Source organism: Porites lutea, chromosome 2, assembly GCF_958299795.1.
Source record: "Porites lutea chromosome 2, jaPorLute2.1, whole genome shotgun sequence".
Classification (NCBI taxonomy): Eukaryota; Metazoa; Cnidaria; class Anthozoa; order Scleractinia; family Poritidae; genus Porites; species Porites lutea.
In genome coordinates, this window is record NC_133202.1 from 10,229,791 (window position 1) to 10,244,246 (window position 14,456).

Sequence of the window (14,456 nt, forward strand, 5' to 3'; positions counted from 1 at the left end):
GTTAGTTGTGTAGAGAGTGTCCATTTATTTTTCTATGTTATATCAGGGTACACCATAACCTATGTCCAATTGATTTAGTTCAGACATATTAACCTTTGACATGAGTTGTCTATGGGACAAGCACATTTTTAATTAGAAAAAATACAGAGACAGTTGAAAATTGACTTCAAATTAGAGTGGAACTGAAATTTATCTTATAGTTATAAAAGCAAACCTCATACTTGACAAACTAAGGTCAAAATTAATATTCCTTTTAACTTCGCCATTCCACGGCCGCCTCATTTGTTTCGCTCCATTTCAGGCTTAGGAACCTGGCCTTAGTCACCAGACTGGGCCGACTGTTTTTGAGTTTCAAGTCTCGAGCAAAACCATTTGGACAAAAACTCTTAGGTTTCGGACAACTGAATTTAATTAAGCCCTTATCCGAAGGACTAGTGGATAACAAAATTTTTCTCAAGTTACTCTGAATGTGTTTTCTTATTACTTTTAACTATTTTCCAACATAGACTTGAATACAAAGAACCAAACAACTTCCAGATGGTTACAAATTCTAAGGTGAGTTGTACTTGAGAATTTTTCTTTTCTTTCTCTTGCTTTTCTTTTTCTTCAGGCTGGTTCAAAAGCAATCCATCTTTCTTTTCCATCGGCGTATTAGCAAAGTCTTTCCCAAAGAAAAATCAGGTGGTTAGCCCGAATTATAGCCTGACAAAAAGCCAATTCAATGCCACCACTGGTTCCCCCATGAAATGACATCTGAGGACAGGGGCAGGTCTAGGGGGAGGGTGTAAGAGGTGTGCACCACCCCCTCCCCCCCCCCCCCGAGATCACCTGAGGCTTTCTAATACAACTGGATATCACCAAAAAAAAACTTGTCTTTGTGGTTTATTGGTGTTGAAGTAACACAAGAGACAGGGTTGAAGAATTTATGTTAAACACCATAAGAATGGTAGTTAAAAAAAATGGTAGTTTCTTAGTGGTGCACTCCTTCTAAGAAAAAACCTGAATCCGCCCCTGGAGGAACGAGTACAGAAATTCCATACTGATGACATGTCATTACCCAGATCTGGGTAGTGCTTCCAATTTGCCGAGCGGCAAGGGAAATTTGCTTCAAGTAATGAGAAATACTACCTGCATCTGGGTAGTGAGACTTCATCAGTATGGAATTTCTTTATTTGACAAGTTAAACTTGTTATTTTGACTGGACATTATATTGTCGTCAGGGTGCCACTGATGTTGTTGTGTTGCGTGGATGGTACAACAGAATCACCATTAGCTTGTATGGTTTCTTTACCGATGTCAACCAACGTCCTCAAGAGCCACGCCCTGAACCAAGAGTGGAGAGGCCAGTTATTAAAGTAGAACCAAAGCATCCCGAGCGAGATTCCGAAAGAATGGACCAGGCATCTGAGAAGGTACCTTCTGAACGAGTCCCAGAAAGAGCTGAAAGAGCTCATGAGAGACCACTGAGAAGAGAAAGGAGTGCTGAAAGAGGGCCTTTTGGCTCTGGCATTGGTGAGAGAGGCTTAAGTGAAAGAACTTCTGAGAGACTGTCAGACTCTAGGGACAAGTATGAGGACCATTTGTCTGGAAGGGATGACAGGAGAAATATTAGGGAGAAAGAGAGGACCCCTATGAAATCACCACCAGTCACAAGGTCACCCTCAAGATCACCCACAACTGTCACGGCTACTGTTGGTGAGAGTACTGCTGCTAAACCAACTACCCCACCAGGATCACCCAGGGAGGAGGTTTGTATGATTGTTTTAAGTTTTTTTTAACCCACAGCAGATACATGTAGCTCTCTTAAGCTTTTTTTACATCACACCGAGTAGCTTTTTTGCCGTCACAAAAACCATACCAGATAGGGCCTCTGTTCTCACATAAGAATGGTGATTTTAACAGGATTTCCATAACAGGTCGAAGCTGTGTCGGGCCAATCTCTAAAGTGGAGGATCATATTTTTTAAAGATTTTCATACGATATTGGATAGCTTTTTGCGTCAGCATGAAAAGCTTCATGTATCCAGTATAGTGGGAATAGCCTTAGTCCCTTTCTACCCACAAGTTGATAGAATGTTTTGTTTGTTTTTTTTTTACTGAGATTTTATGGGTTTCCTAAAAAAGCGGAACTTCCTTAGAATGTGAAGTTTTTTAGAGTAAGACTTCAAAAAATGACAAATTTGTCTGAATGTTTCTTAGCAACCTGCTGAAGAGGAATCTGGGAATCAATCACAGGATGAGTTGTTTGAGCCACTTACTCCTGACAGGTCTCCATCAAACTTGTTTATGTCTGATGAGGATGATGTTGAGGACCAGGTTGGTAAATTACACGCTATTTTTAAAGTTTTCTTAAGTCATTTGTATTTGCTGAGCTGACTTCTCGTACGTGTAAACTTTTTATTGGGCAAGATTACAATAACTCATTACAAGATTTAAACCAGGCTTTCAGGGACTTCTTTCAGGGTTCATACAGACTCTTGAATTCTTGAAAAAGTCTTGAAATTTGCCCAGCAATTTTCCAGACCTGGAAAAAGTCTGCAAAATTGAGATGTCTTGAAAAAATGGTAAAAAGTCGTGTGTTTTTTTGGAAAGCTACAACAAGTGCATAACAAGTTAAATTTTTTTGTGTGTTGGTCAAAGCTTATTCAATCTCGCCTTTACGTTTGCAATGCATCATCAAAAAAGCTTTTTTCTTGTGTTTTTGCGGTCTCTTTTGATCACCTATTTAATGTTGAGCCTGGAAAAAGAAATAATATTGTTAATTTGAAAAACATCTGGAAAAAGTCTTGAATTTTGGATCCAAAAATCTGTATGAACCCTGTACTTTGCTGTAACTTGTTGGCTACAAGTTTACATTATTTTTTATTAATTGTTAAAAATTAATTTTTCTTTTAAGTGGCAGTAACATGTCAAGCCACCTGGGTGGTTGTTTGCCCCCTTTTTGAAAGACTTGATGACAACCCTGAGAGAAACAGTTAATTCTGTTTTTCAAGAATGTCTCCTGAGACAGAGCTGAAGGAAATGTTAAGGTTCAAAGGAAACAAAATTAATTAGTTTTTGAGAGACCATTCATTAGTTGATTTGTTATACTGCCCATGAAGAAAAACCTCTACATGTACAGTTTTATGCATCAAAGTAAATCTTAGTGAGTGGTAAACATTGGTGGGTACTCTCACATGGTAGATTTTGTAATGTCAAAAGTCTCCTCCTGCTCAGAGAATTTTGGCAGGAAACAGTTTTGCATGTACATTCAATGTGTTTGAGTCATACAGTATCAAGTAGAGTTTTTCCAGTGTGATCTTAACATTACACTTTATTATCTTTGTTTACAGGATGGCTATGAAGAGATTCTTAGTGATGAAGAGGTTAGTTTCCAAGTGGACTTAAATTTTGAAAACCTTGTAGGGACTTTTTATACAAAATTTATATTAATACAAATTTTAATTTTTTGAATTTAGGATATGGATGATGGAACATTGGATGATGCTGTGAGTATAAGAAATAAATTATTTTTATTTATTGTTTTAACTTAGTTTTAGGTATCATATTAGCATTTCTGGCCATTTCTGCTCTACAGACTTTATGACACTTCAATTTTAGGAGCTGCTTCATACATCAAAATGGAAGATATTAAAACTCAAAGAATGCAATAAGTTACAAGGAAAATGGAGCTTGTGTAAATTCTCTTATTGGATGATTAATAAAATGCCCTTAATAATCAATTAATAAAAAATTATTCATTTATTTTATTTTAATTTGTAATTAACGTAAAGGAATGATAAAATTTTGGTGTTGACTTGTTTCAGGATGTACAGTTTAGTGATCTGGATTTGTACAGTGAAGATGCGTGGATGTCAGTATCTGTCAGTTTCAATCCTTATCAATGTGACTTATCACCTTTGGCTGTAAGTTAATCATCCAACCATGACTTTGTTGTTAATTTCCCATTGTTTCCTTATGTTATTGCCTGCTTGGAAGTGGAGTTATTAGACTTGATGCATGTAACTAGAACAAATAAGTGGTTAAACCTTTTCACTTCCAGATCACATTGTGAACGGATTCTTTGATCAATGTGATTTATAAATCTGTAGACAAAATCACATGGTGTTACCACTCAAATGACACATATTTTGAACAACTTTTGCGTACAGGCAGTGCTATTTATTTCTTAGAATTTTATGAAAAAAAATTGAATTTTGGGTGGAACGTTTTAAGTCACTTAAAGGTTCCTTGGTAGGCATTTACTAAAATTAATTAATACATTTGTAGATCTTATTTTGTATCCACTAGCCAATGTTGAGGCTGCTTGCAGACCAATTAAAGATTTGTCTTTATATTTCTTAGAATGTCATTGTTGTTATTGTTGTTGTTTTCCAGGCTTTCAGTCCTCCTGATTGCACAGAACATGAAAAAGCAGTAGTAAAAGCAGGGGATGAATCAAGTAAGATCTTCCTCAAACTCCTTTTTGCTTTCTTAGTCTATGATGATGAAGACTAGTCTGATGAATGTTCCTCATCATTATGACAGCTCAGGTAGAGGGCTGGCTCCAGTTGTTCAAACATAAGATAACACTATCCAGTGCATAAGTAAATAGGGAAACCACTTGCATTATCCACTGGATAGAGATTTATCCAGTAGATAGTATTATAAACCTTTTGAACAACTGACCACTGGTCTGCAGAGCAGCAGATCACAGGTTTGATCTCCCAGGGTGGACTAGTAATTTAGGTCTTAAAATGAGGTATCCTGGGATACCCAGAGTTAATTAATTGGGTTGGGGGACCAACAGAAGAACCTGCTCTTCCACTCACGTTTGAGAACTTTCATTGCGCCGTTTCTCCTGACCCAACCAACTGCCCCTTGGTTTCTGAAAAATGGAGATGAGGCAGAAGGTACTGCCTTTTCCATACAAAGAATAGCAAACAGTGTCCTAAATCAGTACTTAATCAATGACACAGTTCACCACTGGTCTGCATACATGTGAGCCATAGCTTCAATGCAAAGCCTCTTCTAATAATTAATTAATATTCTTTTTCTTTTCCTAGCTTCACCAGATGAACAACAAACAAACTTGGTATGTGAAGCTTGTCTCTAATTAAAAATTCGACATCTTGAGTCTAACTTTTCATTTTGTTATTTTTCTTCTCACTTGTCTTTGGTTTGTTTAAGTGATAATTTTTCTTGTGTTTTAACGAATTTAGGGACAAGCATTGTTTGAGCAAGTTGAATTGTGTTGCACTTCTGAGAGAAATTTAAAGTGAGTTGATGCTCGTGTTTTTTAGGAATAATAAATTATATTAGTGATCCCTCCTTTCCATTGCTTTATAGAACACTTATGACATTATTCCTTTACTTGCAGCCTGCATTCCTTGAAACATGATCCAATGAATCTTGTTTATAACCTACGTGTGAGGATACAGCCAAATGCAAAAATTCTTGAGACACTCTAACTTATTTGTGCTTAAATGGCCTGTCCATGATTTTCCCATGCATAATACCTGGCCCATTTTTCAAAAATGGCAGTAACAAACCATGCAGTGTTATATCTTTAATACACAGATGTGTGACTAGCAGCATTTGGAAGTGAAAAAGGTCGGAGTGTCTCAACATTTTTTCAACTTGTTGTACAAATGTAGCTCCCCAGGAATGCCTGGTTAGGTTTTAGGAGGATATATGTGCTACCCAAACCTCTAAATTGGACCCTGTTTTAGACAAGTTTATTATTCCAAATGTTACCCTGAAAAGACCTAATTTTTTTCTCACCTTGTTCTACAACATCATTTTTTCTGGCTGATAATTTTCTGCATTCAAAATTATTATTAATAATCTGTGCAAAGGAAACTTTTGAAATGTGGATGCCACTGAATATCCCTTGTTTCCGCAGATGGATTGAGCTACTTGAGGAAATTCCCAAACTTCTTGTTCCAGGACTGGTGAGTTTTCAAGTCCAATGCTTACATGTGCAAAAATTAAAGACTTTTGTAGGTCTTTTAAAGTGAATTAAAGATTGCCCAAGGTTGATTAGGCAGGGAAAGTTGGTTTGAAAGTCGACTTTTGTGTTTGGCGGGGCAGGTACTATACTGTACACAGAGTATACTAAAGCAAGTATTCTGGTCTTAGCTTCTAATGAAATCCCAGGTTTTATAGCACGTTTATTATAACAATGCTAATGCTGATGTATTCTGTAGAACTCATGTATAGCTCCAAAAGATATATGAGAAAATGTGCGAAAACCTTCAGTGATAATTTTGCCTGTACATGTACACCGGCCTGTAGTACATTTTTTTATTTTTTTGCAGGCTTATCTTACAAGGAATGAACAGAGAGAAGGTGTGTTGCTGTAACTCAAAACTGTATCTTACATGCTGTACTTTTTTCTAGTTTAAGTACACACACTTTATTATTAACAATTAACATTCACATAAAGACCATTTCCTCCCGCAAATAGCTGGTGCTAGTCGAGATGGGCAGAGATACAGGGGTACAGCAGTCAGTGATAAATTACAAATAATTAGAAAACTAGATGTATATAAATAAGTCAATAAAGCTTTAAAAGTGTGAATATATGACATTTACAAAATCAACCACTTGTAACAGGTAAGAAAGAAAAAGAAAAGAAAAGATCAACCACTAGTAACCGTTAAGTAAGAAAAAATGTTACCACTTCCTGACCTCAACAACCATCCATGTTCATGAGCTCTTATGACAGAGTTTTTCCATGCAAATTTTATTCTTCTCCTCCATTAATTTGTCTGACCACTTAATTTTTGCCTCTTTTACATAGGTGTGATGAAAAAGCTGATTGAATGGATCATGTATTCACTTGATATAGAGATGGCTCAGAAACTTCCTATAGCTGTAAGTTTTTACTAAATCAATACATTCTCCTGCATTAAAAAAAAGTATGGCACACTCTGTGTGAGGGAATGAAGCATGTTTAAGGTATGAATGAGGGATTCAGCAAGGCTTGGAGCTCTAAGGCCGGAATTAGCCCAAAGGGTAGTGAACCTTTTCTTTGAAAATATATTAGGTAAACATTTTAGTTGCCTTTTCCCGTAGAAAGTATGTAGTGATGTCATACTTTTCATTCCAGTTATACATGTAGTATTGCACACTTTTAACGCCTATTGGTAGCTTTCTTTACCACCTGTTGCTTTGAACATCGGCAGCCATCATCATCATGGCGTTCTTAAAAAGACATTAAGTTGGTTGCATTAAGACATTGAGATGCCAAACTTTTCAGGACTCCAACCTAATACAGTGAATGAAAAACATGAAAAGTTCCGCATCTGAATTAATTAGAAACACTTGTTTCAGTTTGAAATGGCTTAGCTGGTCTTCCTGCCTAGCCCCGCCAAGAATTTTGACTTGGGATCGACTTTGGAATGGCTTTGATTCAGATGCAGGACTTTTCATGTACCAAACCAATTGCATACATTATTATAGAATATTTTTGTTCTCGGGCTACTAGATTATCTTACTTTTTTTCATGCAAATCATATGCTGGGCACCCTGGATTTCACAAGTTCAGAGCACTGGGCTCCCTTCAATGTCTCTTAGAGCACACCCTTGCGGGTGTTACATGTATTTTATACAACATATAGCAACCTCTGTCGCTGTAATATGAAGTCACTTTCGAGTATTTCCATTCACAGGCCAATATTCGCTTGATTAAAGCAGGACTTAAGCTGGTTGGTGCCTTGTCCTCATGTGGGACACATATTGTTTCTGTGCTTATAGTAAGTTAATTTTCCTTTTGTAAACTTTTGTAACCAGAATTTTTTTTTTGTTTTATTACCCTTAACCCTTTCAGAGTCAATAGTGACCAAGATCAATTTTCTCCTAACAATATCCATACGTTGTCAAGAGATACGTTATGAGAATAAATAAAATGATCACCAAAGGGAAAATGCTTTGATCTTTTGTCAAATTCTCTCAACTAATTCTTTAAGGAAATGTATGAAAATCAGTTTGGAGAATTTGTATGTTGATACTGAGGCTCAAAGGGTTAAGCTGGTACTGTAAGATTAGACTTTAAATGTTCCATCAATTAACATGTAACTGCACCCTTCTGGGTAAAAAAGAAAAAGAAAGGAGAATCTTAATGACAAACAATCAGCTTTAATACTAGCATCTGAGAATGTTCAACCTTGATTTACATTATTCAGAAACTGGATTGTTTAGACAAATCTGTGGTTCACTTTATTAGGATGCAGGGGTTCAGGAAGCTCTTGGTAAACTCCTCACCACAGAGCACATGTCATCATCAATGAAACTACTCATTCTGCAAGGTTAGTAACCAGTCTGTTTATGCTTTTAGTTTTGTTCAATTCCAGAAGACTCTGAAAACCTCTGGCCCCTGTTGTTCACAAAATGGATAGCACTACAAATTACTATCTGACTAATAGACAGAGCTATTTATTTGGCATAAAGGACTGTCCACCTCCCCAGTTGTTCAACTTACAGTGTTTGGCTGAAGATGCTTCTGTTTGATCATTCAAAAACTTCTTCAGAAACCTTTCTCTAGCGAATTCTAAATATATTAAGCCCGGTTCAGATGCCAAACAATTTAATAATATTATGAAATTAATATATTAAGCCTGCTTTAGATGCCGAACTCTAATTCGAATTGAGACCTATTGCATGATCTGCAAAATTGATTCAGTTCCTAAACTTTATTCCAGCTGAATGAAAATCAAAAGGAGAGAAATGCTCATTTCGGTCAAAATGCTTGCAAAATGTGCGATAATAATTTATGCATTAGGTTCAGGAAATAAGAACTTTGACATCTCAATCAAAGCCGTTTCAAAGCTGCCCCAAAGCTGAAATTCCCAGCCAGGCAAGGCAGGAAGAACACCTGAGCCATCACAAATTGAAACATGCATTCTTAATTGTTAATTCAGACGCTGAACTTTTTATGTACTTTATCAAAGTATTAGGTTTGGCTCCTGAAAAGTTCAGTGTTTTATTACAGAATTAGATTTTAAGTCACTTATGGGATATTTTTCAAAATCATCTTCGGGATGCTCAGTCAATCAATCTTTTACATCCTACAGGAGGTGCACTAATTATTTTAATAATAATAATAATAATAAATTAAAAATTTCTATAGCGCTCTTTCCAGATGTGATCAAAAGCGCTTTACAAAAATTTCATATAAAACTAAATACAATATTGAGTGGAGAAAAAAGTAAAAAATAAAATTGAAAGTGATTTTCAACTTTTCCTGGATGGGAATTTGTATGTGTCAGCGCTACAGGATGTGGGGGTAACAAAATCACTGTTAGTTACTTAGTAATGATCTTTACCTTTGCAGCCATCGACAACACCACAGATTGGTCTGTTGGAATGGAGCACTTTCTTGGATGGGATGTCAGTGACAAGGTATTTTGATCACTATTTCATCATCATTTCTTCATTCAGTATCAAAACAATTATGACAGAATCCATCAGGAAATTGAGTGATTGTAATTTTCAGTGGGCAAACACCTTGTACCATATTTTAAGCCATATCTCATTCTTTTCACAAACACTTTTCAAGGACTATAGATGTAATTAGTTATTGCTAATAGCACCAAAGACTTTCTTATGGGAGCCCGAGAAAATAAATTTCAAATTTCTCAGGAATTGAGAAAACACAGGTAAAATCGTCATGTATAAGATCTCATTTTGTGAAATTTGAAGCTTTGAAAATTTGTTTTCTCGGGCTCCCATAAGAACCTTTTTATAGCCTCAAAAAGTATAAAAAAAAAATGCGATATGTTTGAAATTATCCTGGTACTGGGTTTTGTCCACTGAACATTACAATTACTCAATTTTCCAATGAATTCTGTTGTAATGGTTTTTACTAAAATACCCCAAATCTTTCATGGGCAATTCAAATAACTTATGAGCTCATTGACTATTAACAACATTTTGTTTTGATCTGTTTAGGAAAATGAAGATGAAGGACTTGATATCAAACAAGAATCTAAGAGCTACCAACTACTTGTGGAGTTTCTTCTGGCAGATCAGGTATTCAAAGGAGCTAAATCAAGGTTAATTTTTTTCATCTTACAAGATGCAAAATCACTGCTGACAGGTAGATTTGTGTATCATTTATAACTTTATGAGAGCACTTGCATCTGGTATTTTTTTTGTAATTTTCTCATAAAGCTGAAATGGAGCCCTCGAGGTCAGTCGCAAAACTATGAAAAAAAAAATACTTTATTTCACTTTTGTTCCTTTTACTTGTGTAATGTAGCTTCTGTATTTTTTTTTTATATATTGGGCAAACATAGTTAATGATCATGACATGCAAACTGAAACATTAGTTTAACACAAACTCCTATTAATAACACTGTTATAGAGCTCCTGTTAATCTTGATTTCTTTTGACAATCTTTTTTCAGACTGTACGTGTAGCAGAAGCTGCCTCCTCCCTAGCTCGTAAAGTTCATTTGTATGAACTGCTTGCACTTGTTCAGAAAACTGTAGACAAGTAAGAAAGATAACCTTCTTTCCACCCAGACTTGATTGTCTGTAATCTAAAATTCTGATTAATCTCATTTGACCATAATGCACCTTATTTACCCCCCAAAATTTTCCTCTTTTTGTAACCATTGTCTTTTTATATCTCTTGGAACGACAGTAAATATACCCAGGAGAAATTGTTATTGTTATGTAAAATTTGTGGGACAGTGGATAAGCAAAGTGTATTATGCTCTCAGTGAAAATGGTGAATTACATAATTTTTTGTTGCTTGGTTGAGAATAAATATTTTTTGCATTTTGTGTGGTAGACAAACTACAGTAATTTGTGCATAAAAACTGTTTATTCTCTCTTTGTGTCCAGGATTGTGGAGACCACATCCAGTTCGAGACCTCCAGAAGCCGAGTCTGATTCAGCTGGAGAAGGCACTGAGCCCAAGGAGACAGCTGGTATATTGTCACCAGAAGGTGATGTTACCATGGCAACATCAGGAATGGTTACTGCTGAACGAGATCAAGCATTTGATACTGAGAAGTTGGAGATAATTTCCAGCACCTTTGAGGAGATTTGTGTTTTCCTATATCAGGCAAAGAATTTGATTGTAAGTGGTCAATTTGTATCAGTGGTACAAACTTGATGTAAGACATTATGATTTTTAAACAGTGATCCAAATGTTGCTGAAAGCATACTTTGGGTGTATTCAATTGGGAAATCTAGATTTAGATCTTAAAATCCATTTCGGATTTGCCATCGAATGCCAAATCCAAAAACGGATTTTGATGCATCTGTTTTTGAAATCTGAGAAAGGATTTGAAAAACTGTCCTTAAGAACAGCAGTCTTGCACAAGCACACATAGTTAGCCAAAAAATGCCGTTGTTCACAAGAATAGTTTTGTGAATCCTTTTTCGGATTTCCCAATCGAATGATGGTAAAAAGGAAATCCATGAAATCCAGATTTGGATTTCTCAATTGAAATCCACCCTGAGGACAGCTTTATCAGAGGTGAAATCTGTTTTCGGATTTTGTTTTCGATTCCAAAATCTGAAATCCGGATTTCCCAATCGAATGCAACCTTATATTCATAAACCCAGTATAAATTTGGTGCCTTTTTTTGTTCTTTCGGTAGGTTATTTTGTTTTTTATTGTTTGTTGAGTCTGTCTAAAAAATAAAAAAAATCATAATAATCACATTAAAAAAAGAAAACACATTGTTCTTCACTTATGGTCACTTGCGGTCCTTGCATAAAATTTTAAATGATCTTTCATTTTTGAGGCTGCTAGTTACATGTAGAACAGCTTTCTGCATTCTTCTCAACATTTGTTTGCCTCTCTCTTCTACTACTACTGATGTCATATTGTCTCTTAGACCTTTTGAATTTCAACCCAGGACGTCAATTACAATATTATTGCAATATATTATTTCAAAACCTGGATGCTGTCTCTTACCTGCATGTGTAGTGGGGCATATTTTAAGGTTTTTTCTTCTTCCTTCTGCTGGTGATTTTCTACCCAGCAGCAGCCCATCTCCAAAAGTGTTATCCTTCTTCTGTCTCTGTCAACAATTCTTGCATCAAGTCTGGTAGCTCTGACTTCTGTCTGGTCAGAATATACTGGAACATCCCAAAAAGCTGTCAAGTGATTGTTTTCATACATCGGTTTGGACTGTGTTGTATTATCATTATTTTCATTATCAGTATCATTATCATTATTATTGCTATCACTAAATTCATTATTTTGTTTCTTTTCACAGGTGCAGTCTCCTGTAAAGGCTTTTCCCACCTCAGCAAAGATAACAGGTTTTGATGCCACTCCCAAGGATCCTTACCCTGTAATGTTCCACTTCTTCAAAGACCGGTGAGTTACAAAAACTCAAAAAGACCATCTGCATGAAATTTCTTAGCAAGAGTCTGAAGATATATTATTTTGCCATGTCCCTGTTGTCCCTGTCGTCCCTGTTGCCCCTGTTATCCCTGTTGTCCTTGTTGTCTTTGCATCCCCTGTTGTCCCCTTTGCCCCTGCAGTCCCTGTTGTCCTTGTGGTTCCTGTTGCCCCTGTTTTTCCTGTTGCCGCTGTTTTCCCTGTTGCCTGTTGTCCCTGTCATCCTTGTTGTCCCTGTTGTCCTTGTTGTCCCTGTTGTCCCAGATGTCCATGTTGCCCTTGTTTTCACTGTTGTTGCTGTTATTCTTGTTCTTGCTATTGTCCCTGGTATCCTATTGTTCCCTGTTGTCCTTGTTGTTGCTGTTGTCCCTATTCCTTTTTATTATTAATTTATATTATTTTTTAATTAATTTTTATTCGTCATTTGTGTAATGCGCTTATTTTCAAATGTTGGATATTTTTTTCTGCAGACGCCTTTTGGAGTCAATTCTTATTGTGATGTCTTCCCCCACTGGATGTCATCCTGCTGTGTTTGCTCCAATCAGAGACTTTTTCTTTTACTTGCTACAGTCACAAAGAGGTATGTGATTGCCCTCAGTGGTAACAGACCCATGAGGGTTTCGATGTTCCTTCATCTTGAAAGGACATCACTAGTGACTCACTGACTCATGTTTCAACAACCTGTGTGGTAGTCATTTTCAGAGTTTCTCTGTTGTTCAGAAAGCTGTGTAACTCTATCACCTCTCAATCATTACTTCAGTGACATCACAAAGTATAGATTTTCAGTTAAACTGAACTATAACTGTGAATAATTATGTACTTCATGTTTGTGTTTCTTAGGTTTGCTGTTTCTTTCTTCTCATCCTGACACAGTCAATGGTCTGATTAGAGTCCTCACTCAAACAACTGTAAGTAGTTGTGTCACCTTTTGTAATATCCCACATTAGTATATACTAAAACAGGGGATAGTGTTTTTCGCGCGCTCTGATTGGCTACTCAATCATTGAATATCCTGCACTATTCACTGATTCACCTCCAGTTCATCCGAGCGAGAGACGCCAAACTCGCGTAAGTTGCAAAATGCCTTCCCGGTTTGCTGCCGTAACAAACAAAGAAATTTCACAACTAATCAAGCAAGCTGTTTCCAAAATACACGAAGAAAGTGACGAAGCTCGGGGTGGAAGTTTTCACAGGTAAAGCTTTGTCTTTTTTACTTGAATTTATCGATAAAACCGGCGAAAAAGTTTTGTTGTTTACAAATGCAAATTAAGTTTAAGTCTTGCGTTACTTTTTTCAGTTGACTTTTTCATAAATAAGCTTAAAACTAAATCTAATCTAGGCTTTGCAGACAAATTCCAAATTTTACTCAACTCGATTGTCTCCTAATTCCCAAAGAGACTTGAGCACAAAGAAAACCAAGCCAAATATAGAAGAGTGACTAGAAAGCCTCAGAGTCATGGAAGAATAATAACGTAGGCTATTCGTTGGGAACTGCCCACCCACCCATCCCTGAAAGAATGTTGAAAGAAGGAATCCATCAGGAAATTGAGCAATTTTAATTTTCAGTGGACAAAAACCTTGTACCAATTTACTTTAGGCCATATCGCATTCTTTTTCACACTTTTCAAGGGCTATAGATGTAATTAGTTATCTGTAATAACACCAAAGGTAATTTCTCATGGAAACCCGAGAAAATAAATTTCAAATTTCACAAGAATTGAGAAAACACAGGTAACCATCATTCATAAGATTTCGTTTAAAGTGAAATTTGAAGCTTTTCAAGTTTTTTTTTTCTTGGGCTCCCATGAGAACCTGTTCTTTGGAGTTACGTCATATAACTTTGTACATTTATTTCTTTTTTGTTACCCTTGAAAAGTGTAAGAATGAATGCAATATGTTTGAAATGCTTATTATTGTGGTACAAGCTTTTGCCCACTGAAAATTGAAATTGCTCAATTTCCTAATGGATTCTGTCTTAACACTGACTTTGTACGTAGGGCAAAATATTGAGTTAAGGAAGGGGAAGGTACGGCTCTTGGTGAATCAGTTGATTAGTATAAGATTCCCTGGAACTGACCACCCACCCCTCCCCTAATGCAATGTAACACT

At 36.3% G+C, this 14,456-nt stretch overlaps 1 protein-coding gene across 1 annotated transcript in view; it reads left to right on the forward strand.

The window, feature by feature from the left end:
* Positions 1 to 14,456, forward strand: part of LOC140927696 (protein virilizer homolog) — a 37,134-nt gene that overhangs the window by 2,093 nt on the left and 20,585 nt on the right. Inside the window, exons 4-24 of the mRNA XM_073377373.1 lie at positions 507 to 555; positions 1,221 to 1,748; positions 2,199 to 2,315; positions 3,332 to 3,364; positions 3,458 to 3,487; positions 3,806 to 3,904; positions 4,377 to 4,440; positions 5,045 to 5,073; positions 5,201 to 5,256; positions 5,884 to 5,932; positions 6,299 to 6,329; positions 6,784 to 6,857; positions 7,655 to 7,738; positions 8,209 to 8,290; positions 9,316 to 9,383; positions 9,933 to 10,013; positions 10,390 to 10,478; positions 10,832 to 11,069; positions 12,220 to 12,323; positions 12,818 to 12,927; positions 13,188 to 13,255. Coding sequence (XP_073233474.1) covers positions 507 to 555; positions 1,221 to 1,748; positions 2,199 to 2,315; positions 3,332 to 3,364; positions 3,458 to 3,487; positions 3,806 to 3,904; positions 4,377 to 4,440; positions 5,045 to 5,073; positions 5,201 to 5,256; positions 5,884 to 5,932; positions 6,299 to 6,329; positions 6,784 to 6,857; positions 7,655 to 7,738; positions 8,209 to 8,290; positions 9,316 to 9,383; positions 9,933 to 10,013; positions 10,390 to 10,478; positions 10,832 to 11,069; positions 12,220 to 12,323; positions 12,818 to 12,927; positions 13,188 to 13,255 — 2,083 coding nt within the window. The remainder of the gene's footprint in view (positions 1 to 506; positions 556 to 1,220; positions 1,749 to 2,198; positions 2,316 to 3,331; positions 3,365 to 3,457; positions 3,488 to 3,805; positions 3,905 to 4,376; positions 4,441 to 5,044; positions 5,074 to 5,200; positions 5,257 to 5,883; positions 5,933 to 6,298; positions 6,330 to 6,783; positions 6,858 to 7,654; positions 7,739 to 8,208; positions 8,291 to 9,315; positions 9,384 to 9,932; positions 10,014 to 10,389; positions 10,479 to 10,831; positions 11,070 to 12,219; positions 12,324 to 12,817; positions 12,928 to 13,187; positions 13,256 to 14,456) is intronic.